This window comes from Octopus sinensis, linkage group LG28 (genome assembly GCF_006345805.1).
Source record: "Octopus sinensis linkage group LG28, ASM634580v1, whole genome shotgun sequence".
In the NCBI taxonomy this organism is placed as follows: domain Eukaryota; kingdom Metazoa; phylum Mollusca; class Cephalopoda; order Octopoda; family Octopodidae; genus Octopus; species Octopus sinensis.
In genome coordinates this window covers 7,209,949-7,232,448 of record NC_043024.1, presented here as the reverse complement: position 1 = coordinate 7,232,448, position 22,500 = coordinate 7,209,949, and the positions used below count along the sequence as shown (strand labels likewise).

The window sequence follows — 22,500 nt, the reverse complement described above, 5'->3', positions numbered from 1 at the left end:
CATGATTGTGAACCCGACACTCTATCTACGGAGCCATGTGCCTTTACACACATACACACACGTGTGTGTGTATGTATATATATATATATATCTATATATATATATATATAATATATATATATATATATATATATATATATATATATATATAAGGCGGCGAGCTGGCAGAAACGTTAGCACGTCGGGCGAAATGCTTAGCGGTATTTCGTCTGCCGTTACGTTGTGAGTTCAAATTCCGCTGAGGTCGACTTTGCCTTTCATCCTTTCGGGGTCGATAATTAAGTACCAATAACGCACTGGGGTCGATGTAATCGATTTAATCCCTTTGTCTGTCCTTGTTTGTCTCCTCTATGTTTAGCCCCTTGTGGGTAATAAAGAAATATATATATATATATATATATATTAGAAAAAATGAGGTAATCAGATCGGATGGTTCATATTTATAGATATTTATTTATATATTACATTTTTTACATATATATCATATCATTCAGATCATATCATTTGGATTAGCGCTTTCTCCCAATCGAGTGGGCTTATATATATATATATCGGTGGCATGTAAAAAGCACCCACTACACATGGAGTGGTTGATGTTAGGAAGGGCATCCAGCTGTAGAAACACTGCCAGATCAGACTGGAGCCTGGTGCAGCCTTCTGGCTTCCCAGACCCCGGTCGAACTGTCCAACCCATGCTAGCATGGAAAACAGACATTAAACGATGATGATGATGATGATATATATATATATATATTATTTTAAGCAAGTCAATTCCCCACCAAAATATTAGGTATTGAACCAGTATTTTCTTGGATGATAGCATCCCTTCATGAGACTAACATAACCTCTAATCGAATTTTATATATATATATATGTGTATATATATGTATGTATATATATGTATATATATGTATGTATATATATGTATGTATATATATGTATATATATATGTGTATGTATATATATATAGATTGTTAGCCACTACACACATTTTTTTTCTCTCCTTGTTTTTTCTGTGTCCCTTTCTGTAGAAGAGCGTAGGCTCGAAACATAAAAGACTTTTTCTATTCCTAAGCGTTATATTAATACATCTGTTTGTTTTGTACACCACCTGTCTTCGTCTTTTGTTTTATTTGTATACTTTCTCTATATAACAATCTCTCTAGTGCAAGTGACATGATAAAATGCATCTAGTGCAATTCTGTAAAGCGAAGAGTCAATGAGATCTTGTCCTATTAAGGACTCAATAACCCTCTAAAGTTGCTGTTGTGATGAAATATGACTCTTCGCTTTACAGAATTGCACTAGATGCATTTTATCATGTCACTTGCACTAGAGAGATTGTTATATAGAGAAAGTATACAAATAAAACAAAAGACGAAGACAGGTGGTGTACAAAACAAACAGATGTATTAATATAACGCTTAGGAATAGAAAAAGTCTTTTATGTTTCGAGCCTACGCTCTTCTACAGAAAGGGACACATAAAAAACAGGGAGAGAAAAAAATGTGTGTATTGGCTAACGATCTATCATGGTGACTGATAGATCGTTATATATATATAGGGAGAGTTTACGAAAAAAACAAAAGGCGAAGACAGGTGGTGTACAAAACAAACAGATATATTAGTATAATGCTCAGGAATAGAAAAAGTCTTTTATGTTTCGAGCCTACGCTCTTCTACAGAAAGGGACACAGAAAAAACAAGGAGAGAAAAAAAATGTGTGTAGTGGCTAACAATCTATACATAAAGTTCAAAGGTTTTTTAGACGTCGTGGTGTGTTGCAAGGATTTCTCATCAAGAGTAGAGTCCACTGTGATCCATGTGTAGGAGAGGTGCAGCCGGAGGGTAATAGTAGAAAAGATAGGATTAACAGGGGATACCTGACAAGAAAAGATAAGAATTGATTATATGATGGCGTTTCCAGTCGTTGGTAAAGAGGGTGGCGTTAGGAAAGGCAGCTCACTGCAGAAACCGTATCCATGAAGACATTGAAGCTTGGCGTGGGTCCTCTGGTTTGTCAGCTCCTGTTGAATTGTCCAACCCATGCTAGTTTGGAAAACGGATACTGAGTGCTGATGAATGATTACATGTGATGTGCCCTCCACTGAAGAATGGCATTAACAGCATTTACTGTTGCTTCTTAGGGGTTTAAGAGTTTTGCTGTCTTTTTTGGTCATTAGATGTTGTGTAGCTATCTCCTGTTCTTTGAGATGTGACATGATGTAATAGTCATGAGTCTAAGACATACTAGGCATCATGTTAAAATTATCATCTTCCTTAAGGCGGTGAGTTGGCAGAATTATTACTATGCCGGAAAAGTGTTTAGCAGTATTTTGTCTATCTTTATGTTCTGAGTTCAAATCCTGCTAAGGTTGACTTTGCCTTTCATCCTTTCAGGAACGATAAAATAAGCACCAGTTGAGCACTGGGGTTGATGTAGTCAACCTAACCCTTCTCTGAAATTGCTGGCCTTGTGCTAAAATTTGAAACTGATTTTATGATCTTCCTTAACCCTTTTGTTACCCTATTTCTGTTGAGATGCTCTGTGTTTCTTTCAATTAATTTTGAATATAACAAAGAATTTAGTAAAATAGCTTAGTTGTTATTCAGCTAGCATTAGGAACATAAATTGTGACTAAGGTTTGGTGGAAGATTTTTAATTCTGAACTTCTGAAAACAAAACACTTGTACTACAGAACCAGAGGCTGTTTCAGTTGGGTTTGTATCAAAAGGGTAAAGAATTGTTTCTCTATTATATATTTTAACCCTTTTGTTACCCTATTTCTGTTGAGATGCTCTGTGTTTCTTTCAATTACTTTGAATATAACAAAGAATTTAGTAAAATAACTTAGTTATCATTAAGCTAGTGTTAGGAACATAAATTGTGACTAAGGTTTGGTGGAAAATTTTAATTCAGAACTTTTGAAAACAGGACATTTGTACTACAGAACCAGAGGCTGTTTCAGCTGGGTTGGTATCAAAACGTTGGCAGAAATGTTAGCATGCCGGACGAAATGCTTAGCAGTATTTCGTCTGCCGTTACATTCTGAGTTCAAATTCTGCCGAGGTCAACTTTACTTTTCATCCTTTCAGGGTCGATAAATTAAGTACCAGTTACGCGCTGGAGTCGATATAATCGACTTAATCAGTTTGTCTGTCCTTGTTTGTCCTCTCTGTGTTTAGCCCCTTGTGGGTACTAAAGATATAGGTATCAAAATGGTTAAGGTGGCGAGTTGGCACCAGAGGAAATGCTTAGTGGCATTTCATGCATCATTACAATCTGAGTTCAAATTCTGCTAAGTCAGCTCTAGTCTTCATCTTTTCAGGGTCTATGAAATAAGTATTAGTTAAGCACTGGGGTGATGGTGGTGGTGGTGATGTAATCGACTTTCCTGTCCCCTGAAATTGCTAGCCTTATGCCAGGATGTTTCAAAATGATCGTTGTACTGAATAAAGACTAGAGCCAAATCTGTCTTCCATTTCCCTCATCAATTATAATTATCTCAACTAACACTGCAGAATTCCTGATGTAGATCCAGAGGAACTATATCCCAACCATGGATGACACCAAGCAGCCCAAACTATGAACATGTTTTACTCAACATGCTAACTGACATATACCCAATGGTCCCCAAAATTATACACATATATGTGTGTGTGTATGTGTGTTTGTCGCCCCATCACTGCTTGACAACTTAGCGGTTCAGCAAAAGAGAATGTTAGAATAAGTACGAGGCTTAAAAATAAGTCCTGGAGTTGATTTGTTCAATTAAAACCCCTTCGAGGTGGTGCTCCAGCATGGTTACAGCCAAGTGACTGAAACCAGTAAAATATAAAAGGCAAAAGATGAGTGGCTGTGTGGTAAGTAGCTTGTTTACCAACCACATGGTTCCAGGTTCAGTTCCACTGCGTGGCACCTTGGGCAAGTGTCTTCTACTATAGCCTCGAGCCGACCAAAGCCTTGTGAGTGGATCTGGTAGACGGAAACTGAAAAGAAGCCTGTCGTATATATGTGTATATATGTATGTGTGTATGTTTGTGTTTGTCCCCCTAGCATCGCTTGACAACCGATGCTGGTGTGTTTATGTCCCCGTCACTTAGCGGTTCGGCAAAAGAGACCAATAGAATAAGTACTGGGCTTACAAAAAGAATAAGTCCCGGGGTTGAGTTGCTCGATTAAAGGCGGTGCTCAAGCATGGCCACAGTCAAATGACTGAAACAAGTAAAAGAAAATATACACACACACACATGACAGGCTTCTTTCAGTTTCCATCTACCAAATCCACTCACAAGGCTTTGGTCAGCTTGAGGCTATAGTAGAAGATACTTGCCCAAGGTTCCACACAGTGAGACTCAACCATATACATGCGTGCTTGCACACACACACACACACACACACACACATCATCATCATCATCATTGTTTGACCGTGGTCGAGACAATGGAATTTACCATGCTACGCCAGACTTCACAGTCCATCATAGCATTATGGAGGTCCTGTTGCTGGATGCCTGTATCCCTGGAGATTACATCAGGGTAGGATAGTGTGCGCCCTCTGGTAACGCGAGTAGATGGCTTCTAGAGGAGAAGAGTAGAAATTGCCTCATTTTCAGCTCTACAACAATGTCCAACAAACTGGACTCTTCTACCTTTCACAAGAGATGACACAGGTGGTAGTTTCCCATATATTTGTATTTTGGTTGAATGACGCTTCCACGAGAGATTTTGAGCTCTCATAAGGAGGCGAGTGTAAGTTCCATCCAACCGCCTCTCAAGCTTCTTTGATAACGTCCAGCTTTCTGAGCCATATAGTAGAATTGGTTTGACTGTGGCTTTGAGGATTTGAAGTTTGAAATCTCTACTTACACACACACACACACCACACACACACACACACACACTTGTGTCTATGTATATGTATTTGTGTCTACCCTTGTCCAGACATCATATGAGCATTGAAAATGATCGTCATTGTCTTCTTGGAGAAGAAATGCCTGTCGCAAAGTGTGTTTCGTAAAAGATGGAAGTATATAGCTATTTCTTTACTACCCACAAGGGGCTAAACACAGAGAGGACAAACAAACAGATTAAGTCGATTACATCAACCCCAGTGCGTAACTGGTACTTATTTAATCGACCCCAAAACGATGAAAGGCAAAGTCGACCTTGGCGGAATTTGAACTCAGAACGTAAAGACAGATGAAATAGCGCTAAGCATTTCACCTGGCGTGCTAACAATTCTGCCAGCTCGCCGCCAGCAAGTATGTTGCGAGTGAAAGAACTTGTTTAATCGAGAATTTAAAAAAGGAGAAAGCAAAGTCTTCAGTGTGAGTATGTGGTTTTGGGGGTCAACCGCGTCCTCCGCTTCATTTTTTGTTAATCACTCATTCTCATTTAATTGTATATATTTTAATTGTTTGTTTATTCATACGTTTCGTCTCATTCGATACCCTGACCCCCAACGTTTGTTTTGTCTGTCCCCGTATTGTCCCCTCTTTTTCTCAACCTTATGGTGAACAAAGAAACACTCTCTTTCTATCTGTCTGTCTGTCTATCTCTCAGTGTCCATCTTTCTCTGTACCTGTCTCTCTCTCTCTCTCTCTCTCTTCTGCACACCCTTATGTAACAAACCCTTACCAGATTGTCTTTTCTTCTTTTACAGTTGCAGCAACAATCCACTCGATCTACTGCAAGGGCACACATTTATATATATATATAGTGACCACCACCACAGACTGTGTACCAACGTCACTGCATTGTACTGCAGTTTGTTGCAATGATGATGGATATTTACCTGTTTGTACCTGGCTAGCTGTACAACTTGGTACAGGTGCAGCAACAGTGACCACTGTCAAGTCAGTGGCCTGTTGACTTATTTGGACATATTTTTGCCACTTGTGAGACAATCTTATACACAATCACATATACACATGCTCATACACATAAACGCATATATATGTATCGACGTATACAGACATATATGTAAATAGACTACTATATCTGTATGTATTTATATACATATATTTACAATTATATAATATACATCTGGTGAACAATGGAAGTTGATCCTCCGTCTGTGAGCAGCTGTCCCTCGACAGTAGGGACGAGCAGCTGTGGCACTGGAGGCCTGAAGCGCTCAAACAGTGCCCCCATGATAAATGTTCTGACTGTGTCGGCTGTTGACTACAGGTATGTATAATTTCTTTGAGTTTTTATATACAGAGTCATGAATGACAGAAATAGCTTGATGAAATTTTATTTAACAAGAAAATTCTAATGTCACAACAAATTGTTTCGTAACTTAAAATCATGTGAATAATTTATATTATAATATTTAATAAATAGATTACTTACATGTCAGCATTAATGCAAAATGTGAAAAATCCTGCAAAATAATGGAGAATTTAAGCTACATCCTCAGGTGAAAGAAAGTCTTTGTTAAATATATATATATATGTCTGTAAATGTAATATGTGACAATTATTTGGTAGCCATGATAAAACTCCGAGTTTTGGATGCCAAGGTGGAAATCCACGCCGCCATCTCTTCAGTTATCCAGCCATCGGAAAAATGCCTTTTTTTCTGATGGCCGGATTTTTCCGATGCATTTTTCCGATGGCCGGATAACTGAAGAGATGGCGGCGTGGCTTTCCACCTCGGCATCCGAAACTCGGAGTTTTATCATGGCTACCAAATAATTGTCAGATATTACATTTACAGATAAATTCCTCTATTTACATCATATCGAGGTCTCTTTCTTTCTTTTGTTGTCTTACCGTTTTTATCAATATATATATATATATATATATATATATATATATATATATATAATATATATATATATATGTATAAAAATATATATATATAAAAATGCAAAATGGGACAAGAACGTAAAACATTCAAATAGACGATATGAAAACGGACAGGTCATTCGAAGCCTCTAATCTTCAGTCAAGAACTGGATCATCCTCGCAATTTCGGTTATACATACACACACATACATCAACACTCTTATACATACACACACATACTTATATATATATATATATATATATATATATAAATAAAATTCAGTAGAGTATTAGAATACTACACGCTATAAACAGAGCTATCACTGTAAAACCACGAATTACTCACTATTAAACTACACATGGTGAATGCACCAAACATAACAGAAATAGGCTTACCATGTACGAACTACAAAAGTAAGGAATATGTTTATAGCCAGTGGTATTCTAATACCCTACTGAATTTTGTTTGTATTTTTATCTATAATGGTATAAACGTGCTATCCACTTTATTATTATCATTATTATTATTATCAATAATGGTAATGATACCTATTTAATTTTATATATCGCTATACTTGGGGTTGGTCTTTTCTTTTTTTTACCAATGAAACACGTGCACTTTACCATAGTTTTTATCTGTATTGAATAAAAAAAAAATGACCATCTCTGAGTGTAACAATATCTGTTTCAAAGCACATTCTCACATCAGGAATTCCCCAAAACTAATGCATAAATACACACACACACACACACACACACACATGCACACATACATATTTCATCCAAAAGGGAGACAGATACCATTCTGCTGTATGATTGGCTTGAAAAATTGTTAAGATATTATTTTCTTAACATGAAACCAATGGTAGCCTTAATACACAAATAAAGAAATTTTATCCACTAATCGGGCATTGAGCACTCATTCTCATTCAACATTTATGTATGTTTGTGTGTGCATATATATATATTTCTGTATGTTTGTATGTTCATTGGCACATTCCAGAAGATTTGAGACTTTTTCAAGGAAGACATTAATTTCAAATTCTTGCAACCTTTTCAAAAGTTTTGACTATTGAAAAGGTTGCAAGACGCAACGGAAATTTTAGGAAAGTAAAATTAAGGAATAAGTGGAAATTTTACCAGTGAGTGTGTTACATTATAAGACACAAAAAGAAAATGACTCTCCCCAGACATAACAGAATATGCTTCAACACACAAACTCACATAAAGAATCTTGCAAACCAAATCCCAAAACGAAATATTAATTTCAAAGGACTACAAAAATCTAAACTCCTTCAAAGTAGGACCCTCTGACTTTAAGGAACTTGTGTAATTCTTCAGCCACTTTGCATAGGCCCCATGGAAGCCCTCCAAAGTGAAGGTGTCCACAACTCTTGTTGCAGTCTGCTGCATCTTCTCAATGCCTTCAAAATGACTGCCTTCAGTTTGGGGAACAACCAAAAGTCACTGGGAGCAAGGTCTGGACTGTTGGTGGTGGCCATTTCTGGTACCCATCTCTGTGAAATTGTTGGTTTACCAGGATGGAATTGTGATCGTGTTTAGCAGGGTGTGTTTATAGTGCTGTTACAGCTGTCCCCTTCAATCTGGAATAACAAAAGTTGGCAGGTCAGCTTATTAGAAGGTATTTTTTTTTCTCTCTTTAGTTTCAGCTCAGAGCTGCGGCCATGCTGGAGCACCGCCATTTTGCTACACTGTTATTACTAAGAGCCTCCTCTAATATATGACACTTGGTGAAGCATGGAGTTTGATATAGCTACTCTCATTTGCACCTCTTGCTGTGAGGTAGGTTCATCAGGGACTCTCGACAGGAAGAGGTCCAGCTTTGATTTAAAAACCACTACATCTACTTTGTGCAAGTTCCTCAGACTCTTTGGGAGAATATTAAAAAGCTGTGGGTCTTTGAAACCCAGGCTGTTGCAGTAACTAGTCCTGAAGCACGATGGCAAGCTGCGCTCTTTGGTACTATGCAGTGTCGTCCCATTCTGGCATTGGTGTAGCTTTCAATGCCAAAATTTGGCAAAATTCCTTCCAGAATCTTCCAGATATATATTACTGCATACCTCTCCCGTCTTCTTTCCAGGGAGTAGAGTTTTAGCTGTTTCAACCTTTCCCAGTAGCTGAGCTGTTGCAAAAAGACGATCTTCTTTGTGAATCTTCTCTACTAAAATTACAGTAATTTAGGAAAGTTATAACTGCCTCTTCTAAAAAAAAAATCTCAAAACTTATGGAATGCGTCACCACCTGACTGGCGTCCGTGTCGGTGACACGTAAAAAGCAACACACGATCGTGGCCGTTTGCCAGCCTCGTCTGGCACCTGTGCCGGTAGCACGTAAAAAGCACTCACTGCACTCACGGAGTGGTTGGCATTAGGAAGGGCATCCAGCTGTAGAAACCTTGCCAGATCAGACTGGAGCCTGGCGCAGCCTCCTGGCTTCCCAGACCCTGGTCGAACCGTCCAACCCATGCTAGCAAGGAAAACGGACGTTAAACGATGATGATGATGTATCTTGACTTTTTCTTTCATCCTTTTGGATTTGATTAAGAAAAGTACGAGTTGAGCACTGGGATTGATGTAATTAACTTAATTACTCCTGGATATGAGTATAAAAAAACTGCATCTCTCTGCCAAACGATGTTGAGCCAGTGTAGCAGAGTAAGCTCACCAAACCAGTATGATCTCAAGCTCAAATTCACAGCCTTCACATGCTGAGGTCTTTGTCTTGTATGTATGTAAATCATCATTATCATAATCATTTAATGTTCATGTTCCATACTGGCATATATCATGTTGAACCGTTAATCCCTACACATCTCTGTTTCTTTTCTTCTTAATCCTTTCTGTTAAAAAGCGTAGGCTCTTTGACATGTCAAAGACTTTGAAACGTCAAAGGCTTTGAAACGTCAAGGACATTTCCATTCTTCCTGAGCATTAAGCTAATACACCTGCTTGCTGTTTGTTCAGCTGTCTTCGTCTTTTGTTTTCTGTAAATTTGAGCTGTTTATATATACTAGCAGTATCGCCCGGCGTTGCTTGGGTTTGTTTCGACCCTTTAGAATTGAAATTTTTGAAAAGTAAAAATTTTGCATTATGTAGCTTGTTATTCTCTTTAAGTGAGCATTTTTCTGGTTGAAATACACCAAAAAATGGCGACACAGCAGTAAAAAAATCGTAAAAAATAGAGATTTTCATAGAAAAAAAGCATCTTTTTGATGTAAATAATTTTTTGTGTTAACATGGTCCGATTTGAATTTTATCTTCTACGGAATGAAGAGCAAGCCTTCTTCTATCATACTCTCAATTTTGGTCAACTTGCGCTGCAGGGTCTCGGAGGAGATAGAGTTAGTTGAAGGCTACCAAACCTGCCACACACAGACAACTTCAGCTTATATATATATATCATCATCATTTAATGTTCATCTTCCATGTATGCATGGGTAAGACAGTTCACAGGAGCTGGCCAGGTAGAAAGCGTACTCCATACTACTGTGCCTGTTCTAGCAAGGTTTTTATGGCTTGATGTCCTTCCTAACACCAACCACTCTGAAGATTGGCCTCAGTGCTCTATACATGGTACTAGCACAGGCAAGGTTAGTTTTGGCATGATTTTTATGGCTGGATGCTTTTTACACGGAACCAGCGATGGCAGGGTCACCACGTAACTTGCAAGACAAGGAATTATGAGAAGAGAAGGGACATTTAAGGAGGGGAACTCCTGTCAGAGGATGAACAGTTAGAGGGTGACAAAAATCCAGTGTTATTTAAATCTATACTGTGCTTGAGAAGACTCAGCAAGTGCAAGTGGGACCATAACCTTGTGGCCTATGCCAGGGGTGTAACCAGTCCATTTATGCATGCCTTTCCTTCATTGGACACTAAAGTCAGCTTGCAAAGACCTGATGATGCAAGTGAAATCGAAATTGAAATCAAATTTGATGACTGGCATCCATGCTAGTGGAGCGCTAAGAGTACCATACGAGTGTGATCGTTGCCAGAGCAACAAGCTGGCCTCCATGCCGATGGCATGTTAAAAATACCATTTGAGTGTGATCGTTACCTGCGTCACCTTACTAGCACTTGTGCTGGTGGCATGTGAAAAAAAACATTTGTGCGAGGTCATTGCCAGTGCCGCTGGACTGGCTCCTGTGCAGGTGGCACATGAAAAACACCATTTGAGTGTGACCGTTGCCAGTACCGCCTAGCTGGCCCTCTTGCTGGTGGCACATAAAAGCACCCACTACACTCTTGGAGTGGTTGGTATTAGGAAGGGCATCCAGCTGTAGAAACTCTGCAGATCAAGATTGGAATCTGGTGCAGCCATCTGGTTTGCCAGACCTCAGTCAAAACCGTCCAACCCATGCTAACATGGAAAGCGGACATTAAATGATGATGATGATGATGACATCAGGTAGCTGATTACAGCGAATAGGCTTTAAACGGTATATTACAAGATGTGTACTTGAATATAAAATTATTGTTTGTGAAGAAATACCATTTTGACCCTGTGCTTGAGGAGATCCATTGAGTCAAGTACACCAACATCAAAATCAATGGAAACTGCAGTTGTGATCCCTGTGCCGGTGGCACGTAAAAAGCACCATCTGAACGTGGCCGATGCCAGTGCCACCTAGACTGGCTTCTGTGCCGGTGGCACGTAAAGAGCACCATCCGAATCGTGGCCAATGCCAACGCCGCTTTGACTGGCTTCCGTGCCGGTGGCACGTCAAATGCACCAATCCGATCGTGGCCATTGCCAGCCTCGCCTGGCACCTGTGCAGGTGGCACGTAAAAAGCACCCACTACACTCATGGAGTGGTTGGCGTTAGGAAGGGCATCCAGCTGTAGAAACACTGCTCAGACTGGAGCCTGGTGCAGCCTCCTGGCTTCCCAGACCCCAGTTGAACCGTCCAACCCATGCCAGCATGGAAAGCGGACGCTAAATGATGATGATGATGATATATATATGTGTGTCTCCTTGTTTTGACATCACATGATAGCAGTAAATGAACGTCACTTATGCAGGCAATGTTGTTCATCGCCAGTCTCCTATAAAAACGTATCTGGTCATGAAAGAATATTACCTTAGATTAGTGGTTTTCAACCGGAGTCTGTATGGTCCCCGAGGGTCCATGTAAGATTTTTGGGGGTCCACACAGCAAAATAAGCCCCTGAAAAAATTTTGCTTTAGATGTATGTATGTATGTATGTATGTATTATTATTATTGAGTGAGAGAGCAGTGCATGCCATCAAAGTGACACTGGGGTGTGTGTGTGCAAGAGCCCGTTGCCTGCAGGGTACCTTCGCACAAACCTTGCTTCCAAGTGCTGGAATCGGTACACCTTCCTCCAGCTTACAACTCACTCTTTCTTTCAAGTCCACAGCTTTGAAGCTGTCACAGTCAAAGGCAGCGAGCTGGCAGAAACGTTAGCATGTCGGCGAAATGCGTAGCCATATTTCGTCCGCTGTTACGTTCTGAGTTCAAATTCCGCCGAAGTCGACTTTGCCTTTCATCCTTTCGGGGTCGATTAAATAAGTACCAGTTACACACTGGGGTCGATATAATAGACTTAATCCGTTTGTCTGTCCTTGTTTGTCTTCTCTGTGTTTAGCCCCTTGTAGGTAGTAAAGAAATAAGTCAATGTAGGTACAATGAAAGGCAGATCTAGTAAGCATTAGCCAGATTCTTCTTCTCATTATTATTATTATTATTATTATTATTATTATTATTATTATTATTATTATTATTATTATTATTGAGTGAGAGAGCAGTGTATGCCATCAAAGTGACGCTGGAGTAAAATATACGAAGCCCAGTATACCCATCATGACTACCCGTTTGATAAGGTTACACCAGGCACGTGCATCACAACCATATGTGCGCGACATGGTGATCTCATATCAAGATAAACAGCACATGACCTTGCAGGTGAGGCCCAGTTAGAATTTTCTTCTGGTCGAGTAGCCCATCCCGCTCAAAACAGTCATGTGAGTTGAGTAGAATTTCCCTGAACCTATCCCCAACCGTGGGATCTTTTACTTCTGTTTCTGTGTTCACTTAGTTCTGGTTCTGAAGCTGCTAATTTATGTTGCTGGATGCAGTCTTTGTCAGGAACAACAGTTTTGGTATTTACTATAGCCCTTCTGTCTCATCTCACGGTGAGAATGTAATCTATGTGACTTGTGCTCACCAGACTTGTAGGTACAGAGGTGATTGCGAGGTCTCTTAAAGAGTGTTGCAATTGTTATTTTAATTGCATTACAGAACTCCAAGAGCCTTTACATCCTTCTTATTTCTTGAACCATAGGAGGCGCAATGGCCCAGTGGTTAGGGCAGCAGACTCGCGGTCATAGGATCGCGGTTTCGATCCCCAGACCGGGCGTTGTGAGTGTTTATTGAGCGAAAACACCTAAAAGCTCCACGAGGCTCCGGCAGGGGATGGTGGTGATCCCTGCTGTACTCTTTCACCACAACTTTCTCTCACTCTTACTTCCTGTTTCTGTTGTACCTGTATTTCAAGGGTCCGGCCTTGTCACTCTCTGTGTCACACTGAATATCCCCGAGAACTACATTAAGGGTGCACGTGTCTGTGGAGTGTTCAGCCACTTACACGTTAATTTCATGAGCACGCTGTTCCGTTGATTCGGATCAACCGGAACCCTCATCATCGTAACCGACGGAGTGCTTCCATCCATTCTTGAACCATACCAGTAGCTTCCGTGTATGTTATAGAAGCCATAATTGTGTTCGACAGCATGATCATTGAAGCCACAAACTTCAATAAGGAAGTTGCTGTCAGTCACCATTGATGTTGTCTGCAGAAGGGTTCATAAAAGCAGTCCATCTATGTTTCTGTCAATTTTACCTGTGGGGCATATGCAGAAATATGTCACTGTTGAGTTGCCTATAACTAGTCTCATCTTAATTATCCTATCATACACCCTCTCTACTTCAATTACTTCATCAATCTATTTCTCAGCTAAGAGCATGCATACTCCACTCCTGTTGCCATTATTACTCACCTAGAAGAATTGGTACTGGCTTAGTTGAGGATCCCTTCCATCTTACCTCTTGCACACAGCGCACATACATTGAGCTCTGCTCTGGCTTCTCCACAATATCACCAGACCTACCTTTCATTGTGCTTATTTTTATGGTTGCTGCTGTAAAGCTTCAGAACTTACAACCACCTTACCCAGTCTACTGGGTGCTTGATTGTGTATGTTTGTAACAAGATGTGATCTTCTGATTGGGTGAATCCTGTGGAACTGTCCAACAAATTCCAATATGGAAAGTGCATGAAAAATGATGATAACAATGACGATGTGTATATCTTCTATTGGTTCACACTTATTTATCTTTCAATGCAGTCCATCCTTGATAAAACAAGAATCGAAGATTCGCAGATTCAGCTCCAGTAACATGTCGCTGAACAATCTAAATGTAAGTATGATTAAGTTACCTCATTCCTCTGCAGTTATTTGTTTCTGTTATCTTTTACTTGTTTCAGTCATTAGGCTGCAACCATTCTGGGGTACCACTTTAACCCTTTGACAACGGTTGACAAAAATATGCGATCACACTTTTGCTTGCCTACCCGCGGTTAACGTAAATATACGATGTAGAGCTGCCTTACATCTCTCACAGCTGACGTATGTTTACGTTCGCTATCGTGTACTTTATCTCTTGAGGTGCATGCGCTCGCTGTCCCGTGCATTGTCTTAGCTATTTTAGGTTACGTTCAAGTCATGAGACTAGCAGTAGACCAATGACATGCATAATACTTTACATGCATAATACTGTGTTTTGAGTTGTATCACATGCAAACTATTGCTGGCGTGTTTACGTTCTCATAATTTAGCAGTTCGGCAAAAGAGTCTGATAGAATAAGTACTAGGCTTACAAAGAATAAGTCCTGGGGTCAATTTGCTCGACTAAAGGCGGTGCTCCAGCATGGCTGCAGTCAAATGACTGAAACAAGTAAAAGATGTAAAAAAAAAAAGATGTATGTTCAGCTATTTCTTGATTTGAATCTATATGCATATTTGTGTGTGTGTGTCTGTGTGGGGATTCTTTAAATCAGGGATCAGTGAACTGGGGTAAGTTACCCCAAGTGGGATAAAAATGAAGTTCTTTCAGGTAATGAGGACTCATTAGACATAAGTAAAATTATATTTAAAAAAAATTGTTCCTTGTTATCCATGATTTTTTCTTCTCGAATCAAGGGGGTAATGTTGGCGTAAATAAATATATTTTGGGGTAATCAGTTAAAAAAAATCTCCGACCCCTGCTCTAAACAAAGAATATGAGTTTTTGGGAAGGCTTTCTTTTTAAACAGTTTCTTTGTTTTAAGCAACAAGTTTGTGTGTGTGTGTATAAAAAGTGCATAGCCTAGTGGTTAGGGTGTTGTGCTCACGATTGTCAGATCACGGGTTCAATTCTCAGAATGAGCGGTGAGTTGTGTTCTTGAGCAAAACACTTTGCTTCACATTGCTCCATTCCCCTTTTTGCTCAGTGGGGGAATATTGGCCTGCTCACCTAGCCAGCGGAGTGGTGTCGTTCAAACACTAAAACAATGCAAAGGTCATTGTGACCAGCGATGTGTAACAACATCTGACAGTCTGGTCAGTTGCGTGGTCACATAACATGTATTTGTATGTGTGTATGTATGTAGGTAGGTCCTTTCAATGTTTTTAGTTAAGGTCTTTGTCTATATGTCTATATTTATTAAATTTTTTTTCTTTATACAGTCAAATCTGAAAATTCCTGACAGAATAAACCAAATCAAAAGAGAAGAAAGCCATATCACTGATCGAGAAACTGAGCATGAAAGGTTTGTCTTTATTTACATAAAGCTTTATTATTGTTGTTATTATTATTATTATGTTTTTTCCTTCTTTCTTCAAAATTTTCTTCCGTTTCTCGCCGAGTGTTTTCCGTACACCTAGGGCAGAGAAGGGCATTGCATGCATTCCCAGATTACACGTGCAAATTCACAGATAAAATATGTATTTAAAAATTAATAAATAAATAAATTCATGGATGGATGTTATTTTCACAGCGATAATGCTCTTCTCAGTACATGAGCCGTTCCAGTTAATACGATTTTTTGCACTTCCTGTTGGAATGGTAAACCTGGAATCATTTTCAAATAGGTTTCAGTACCTTTTTCTTATCATTCCTAGAGATCCTACAATCACTGGTACTGTAGTCGCCTTGAGATGCCACATTTTTTCAATTTCTATTAGCAGGTCTTTATACTTACTAATCTTGTCAAATTCTTTCGCCGCTATATTGTGATCACAGGGAATACTCATGTCAATTAATAAACGCATCCTTTTTGTCTGATCTTTTATAATGCTATCCAGTTTATTAGCTTTTATAGTCCTATCGGTCTTCACGGGGAAGTCCCATAGAATCGACACATTATTATTATTATAATTATTATTATTATTATTATTATAATTATTATTATTATTATTATTACTGTTATTATTTGGCAACCAACCGATTGTGGTTGTTGCCAGCCTCGCCTGGCACGTAAAAAAGCACCCACTACACTCACGTAGTGGTTGGCGTTAGGAAGGGCATCCAGCTGTAGAAACACTGCCAAATCAGACCGGAGCCTGGTGCAACCTTCTGGCTTCCCAGACCCCTGTTAAACCGTCCAACCCATGCTAGCATGGAAAATGGATGTTAAGCGATGATGATTATTATTATTATTATTATTATTATTATTATTTTTATTAAGGCAGAGAACTGGGAGAATCGTTATATATTTTTATATTCTCAGTTCAAATTCTGTCAGGGTTGACTTTGCCTTTCATCCTTATGGGTTTGATAAAATAAGTACCAGGTGAATACTGGGGTTAATGTAATCAACTTACACCCTCCTCCAAGCTTGCTGGTCTGGTAAAGTGGCAAGCTGGCAGAATCCTTAGCACGCTGAGGAAAATGCTTAGCGGTATTTCATCTGTCTTCATGTTCTGAGTTCAAATTCTGCAAGGTCAGCTTCGCTTTTTATTCTTTCAGGGGTGTCAATGAAATAAGCCTCAGTCGAGCACTGAGGTCAGTGTAATCAGCTTATCCCGTTCCATGAACTTGTTGGCCTCGTACTAAAATTTGAAACCAATGTTTGTATAACTTTTAGATTGGCAGAACAAGTCCCAGCCAAGCACTAGAGTTGAGGTAGTTAACGACCCCCGCTGTATTCCCTTCCGAAATTTTCTGTCCTTCAGCCTAATCTATGAAATCAATTATTAAAATAAATACATTTTTTTCTTGTATCTATTCTTGTAATTTTCCATTAAATTTTTTTTTCTAATTTTAAAATTTTCTTTTCTTGAAACTTCACAGACAAATACAGAATGCCATTACTATGTCTAATTCTTGGGAAGACTTTTCTTTGGTGAGTCTTTTTTTGTTTTCTCATTTCTCCCCTACAATTGCTATTCTAGAAAATAAACAGTTACATCATCAAAATCCTGAAGCTACAAGACAATTCATGATTAAATCAAAACAACATGAATAAACGAACATTAACATTTGACAGAATAATCTAATTGTTAAAGGGTTAAAGATTTGCTACTTATTCTATTGAATCTTATACTGAACTGCTAAGTTATGAGGATGTATGAGGTGGTATCAAAAAGTTCTTGGACTACCGTAAATCCTCAAGTATAATCCACCCTTGAGTATAATACGCAGGGAATTTTCAGTGGGCTGTACCTCTGGAAAACCTAAACCTTGTGTATAATACGCACCCCTTCTCTAACCTGAGTCAAGGAGGTCTATATAACGTCCTTGGTTTGTAAAAATGTATTAATTATTAAATTAATAATTCTTTACCCTATATCTATAAAAATATATATATATATATATATATATATATATATACAAATTGAGATAGGGGTTGTAAATGCAACCCTCTATGGGATAACGTATATCCAGTAAGATCTAATTTATACTTATATTTATATTTACTTGTATTTATATTCTCTTTTATATATATTCTACTTATTATACAACATTACTCTTTTATGTACACTTTTTTATGTACATTCCTTTATGTACTCTGATTTGTTCTGCTTTTTATATTTAACCCTACAGTCTCTTATGTGGTGGTTTAATAAAGTATGTGATTGAGTATTATCTGGTAATTGATATTTGATTTAGATGTATTTCTCCATTTTCTTATCTTGTATATATATATATATATATATACATAATAAGAAAATGGAGAAATGTATTATTAATTTGTGGTAAAACATTTTACCTTTGCCCATATAATACAATAAATGAATTAATTGCATCGCAATTCTTAACATTTATGTATTAACTTTGTTGGGTGCTTTACTGGCAGTATATTGGATATATGTGTTATCCCATAGAGGGTTACACTCACAACCCCTATCTCAATTTGTAATTATATATATATATATATATATATATATATATATATATATATATATATATATATATATATATGAGAACACCTATATTTCTGAATCTATACAATGCTTTTAATTTTCCAATTTTTCAATCCATTCCTGCTTTTGTCTTTACCATTTCGCTCTTGCCTTCTAAACCAAACTGACTTGTAACCCCTTCTACTGTCCTTCCACCTGTGGAGACGTGTTTATTTTTTATTTATTTTTTCTTTATGGCAGGAGGAAGCCATGTTACCTGAGAGGAGATCACGATCCTGCAGTGAATCCCTGTCCATAATTACACTGCCAGCCATGGCATGTGGGTCACCTTCTCCACCGCCACCACAACAACGGCTTGGCAAGGTGAGTATTGCTGCTGCTGTAGTCATTACAGGTGTACTTCCTTGTAGTGTGAGGGTGCATGGCCCTAGTGGTTGGGGGTGTTGCATTCGCAACTTCAATCTGGACCAGTCGAGATTATGTTGTGTTCTCGAACAAAACTCTTTATCTTGCATTGCTCTGCAATCACTTTGTCACTCGACATGTGACACTTGAACTGTGACGGGTATGTCCCAACACATCTCCACCACTACCACCATTTCTCTCTCTGTCTATTCTTCCATTTATCCATCTATCCATCTCTCTCTCCATCCATCCATCCATCTGCTTGTACATCTATCTATCCATCGATCCATCCAACCATCTCTCTCTCTCTCTCCTCATCCATCCATCCATCCATCCATTCGTCTGTATATCCATCCACCCATCCATCTATCCATCTCTCTCTCCATCCATCCATCCATCTGTCTGTATATCCATCCATCTATCCATCTCTCTCTCTCTCCATCCATCCATCCGTCTGTCTGTATATCCATCCACCCATCCATCTATCCATCTCTCTCTCTCCATCCATCCATCCGTCTGTCTGTATTTCCATCCACCCATCCATCTATCCATCTCTCTCTCTCCATCCATCCATCCATCCGTCTGTCTGTATTTCCATCCACCCATCCATCTATCCATCTCTCTCTCTCCATCCATCCATCCGTCTGTCTGTATATCCATCCACCCATCCATCTATCCATCTCTCTCTCTCCATCCATCCATCCGTCTGTCTGTATATCCATCCACCCATCCATCTATCCATCTCTCTCTCTCCATCCATCCATCCATCCATCCATCTACTTGTATATCTATCCATCCATCTATCCAACCATTTCTCTCTCTCTCTCCCCTCATCCATCCATCTGTCGGTATAGCAATCCACTATTCCATCTATCCATCTGCTTGTATATCTATCTATCCATCCATCCAACCATCTCTCTTTCTCATCAACTGGCACAAAACCACTTCCCAAGTTGAAAGGATTTTGTCATGCGAGTTACTTGGTAACCCCACTGGTGCTGGCTGATGCAGAAAGCATCCAGTGCACTCTGTAAAGCGGTTGGCATCAGGAAGGGCATCCAGCAATAGAAACCATGGCAAAGCAGACAACAAAACTAGGCACAGTCCTCCAGCTTACTAGCTCCTGTCAAACCATCCAACCCATGCCAGCATGGAAAACAGACATTAATTAATGATAATGATGATAATGTTGATGATGATGATGATAATGATAATGTTCTCTCTCTCCTCTCTCAACAGCAATGTTTTTCTCCGTCTATGCAAGTTCCTGTGAAAAATGTTGCGTTTTTGTCAAGTCCTACGCACAGTCCGAACACAAAAACATTGATGAGGTGAGTAACGAGGTTTTAAATTCGTTATTTCAATTGTTATTGTTAAGCTTTCTGTCAGCCCCGATCATGGATACCTTGTCATTTAAAAAAAATACTGGGGATAATATGAGGGGTCTCCGGGAACAGATTAACTTGTATATCGAGGCATTACTGTATGTATGCCCCTAATTCTTTATGTTCTTTGTTTCAGGAGCATGAGTCCAATTGCCAGGTACAGCCCACTTGGGAAAAGAAAATGTAAGTAATGTATATAATATTTTGTATTTTCCCTCTATCCCCTCAAAAAAAAAATGAAAATGTGCACATGAGGCGCAGGAGTGGCTGTGTGGTAAGTAGCTTGCTAACCAACCACATGGTTACGGGTTCAGTCCCACTGTGTGGCACCTTGGGCAAATGTCTTCTACTATAGCCTCGGGCCGACCAATGCCTTGTGAGTGGATTTGGTAGACGGAAACTGAAAGAAGCCTGTCGTATATATGTGTGTATGTATATATATATGTGTGTGTTTGTCCCCGTAGCATTGCTTGACAACCGATGCTGGTGGGTGTGTTTATGTCCCTGTCACTTAGCAGTTCGGCAAAAAGAGACCGATAGAATAAGTACTGGGCTTACAAAGAATAAGTCCCGGGGTCGATTTGCTCAACTAAAGGTGGTGCTCCAGCATGGCTGCAGTCAAATGACTGAAACAAGTAAAAGAGTAAAGAGTATATATATTGAAGACATGTGGCCTAGTGGTTAGGCTGTTGCACTCACAATCTCTAGACCGTGTGTTCAATTCCCAGACCAAGCAGTGTGTTGAGTTCAAGAACTCATTTGTTGTTGTTCCAGTCCCCTTTTCGAACAAGGAGGAATATTGGCCTCCCTGCTGAACCAGCTGCGTGGCATCTTTTGAAGCTTAAAACGATGCAAAGCACTTTGTGACCAGCGATATGTAACAGCATTTGATAGTCTGATCAGTCATGTGATAGGAGTGGCTCTGTGGTAAGTAGCTTGCTTACCAACCACATGGTTCCGGGTTCAGTCCCACCGCTTGTCACCTTGGGGCAAATGTCTTCTACTATAGTCTCGGGTCGACCAAAGCCTTGTGAGTGGATTTGGTAGACGGAAACTGAAAGAAGCCTGTCGTATACATATATGTGTGTGTGTGTTTGTCTCCCCCACCATCGCTTGACAACTGATGTTGGTTTATTTACATCCCCATAGCTTAGCGGTTCGGCAAAAGAGACTGATAGAAAAAGTACTATGCCTAATGAGGAATAAGTCCTAGGGTCAATTTGTTCAACTAAAGGCAGTGCTCCAGCATGGCCACAGTCAAGATGACTGAAACAAATATATGAATAGAAGTATATATATAATCTATCTTTATATTTAGTAAATGATGGTGTGTTTATTTGTCTTCATATTTCTATGTTTGTTATTTCAGCTGAAAGTGGAGACGGTGAAAAATTCGATTGCTACTTAACCCCGCCTAAAAGACTCAACACTGGAACATCCCCAGTCCGCAATATCACAGCAACACACCCTAAATTGTGAGTATATTCATGTATATACACTGCTTACTGTGCACATCTTCACTCTTATCTTCACTTAAACCCTTCGTTATCAACCTGGCTGAAACCAGCTCTGGCTCTGAGTACAAATGTCTTGTTTTCATAAGTTTTGAATTAAAATCTTCCACTAAACCTTAGTCACAATTTATGTTCTTAACACTAGCTGAATGATAACTAAGTTATTTTACTAAATTCTTTGTTATATTTAAAGTAATTGAAAGAAACACAGAGCATCTCAAAATAAATACAGTAACGAAAGGGTTAAAATTCCTGTGTTTTTAATCAAAAATTGTTAGTTACTATGGTGGCAACACTACCTACCTATCTATCTTTCTGTCTATCTATCTATCTGTTTATCTATCTTTCACACACACACTGTATTTCTCTCAACAATAACTATTTCTCCTCCCCTTCTTCTGAAAATACATTGTGATGTATATTTTGACTCTTTCCCTTCCTCTTATAGATAATGTGATGAACAGACTGAGGCCTGCTTCTCTTTCAGAATATAAGCTTATTATTATTATTATTATTATTATTATTCTCTTTCTCTTATTTGCAGCCTTACAATGTCTTCCAACAGCAGTATGGATGAGTGCTGCAGCCCTGAACCCTGTATACAACCACCGCGAAGTTTGAGTATATCATCGCTGAGTCCGCTCAGCCCTTTGCAAAGTGGAAAACCTGCTCCTATGTACAGCTTTACACCGGTGAGGGACACTCGAGATATGGGTGCGACAGATTCCGAGAACTCAGACATGTCCGAATCCACCGACCACATTCTCGGACCCATGGACAGTCCGAGCTTCCCTGGCATGAAGCAGGCACCCCCTGTGTGACACCACTCCTGCTACAGTCACATTTAACCCCCCGAATCAAATCATAGTTTTTTTTTTTTTGTTTTTTTTTCTTCCCCCTTCCTCACTTCCCAAAACTCTCTTTCTCTCCCCTATCAGTTACTTCCACCAACGC

The 22,500-nt window shown here is 39.2% G+C and overlaps 1 protein-coding gene across 2 annotated transcripts in view; it reads left to right on the top strand.

Moving 5' to 3' along the window:
- The window catches only part of LOC115225816 (protein FAM122A-like), a 26,980-nt gene extending 4,486 nt beyond the window's left edge, over positions 1-22,494 (top strand). The window contains exons 2-10 of one of the 2 annotated variants that reach the window (XM_036514526.1): positions 5,666-6,192; positions 14,184-14,256; positions 15,564-15,646; positions 17,170-17,221; positions 18,483-18,605; positions 19,887-19,978; positions 20,169-20,215; positions 21,402-21,507; positions 22,091-22,494. In XM_036514526.1, coding sequence (XP_036370419.1) covers positions 6,059-6,192; positions 14,184-14,256; positions 15,564-15,646; positions 17,170-17,221; positions 18,483-18,605; positions 19,887-19,978; positions 20,169-20,215; positions 21,402-21,507; positions 22,091-22,367 — 987 coding nt within the window. In that variant the 5' untranslated portion in view covers positions 5,666-6,058 and the 3' untranslated portion in view covers positions 22,368-22,494. The remainder of the gene's footprint in view (positions 1-5,665; positions 6,193-14,183; positions 14,257-15,563; positions 15,647-17,169; positions 17,222-18,482; positions 18,606-19,886; positions 19,979-20,168; positions 20,216-21,401; positions 21,508-22,090) is intronic. The other variant, XM_029796785.2, reaches the window with a different exon arrangement.
- The last annotated feature ends 6 nt before the right edge of the window (positions 22,495-22,500 follow it).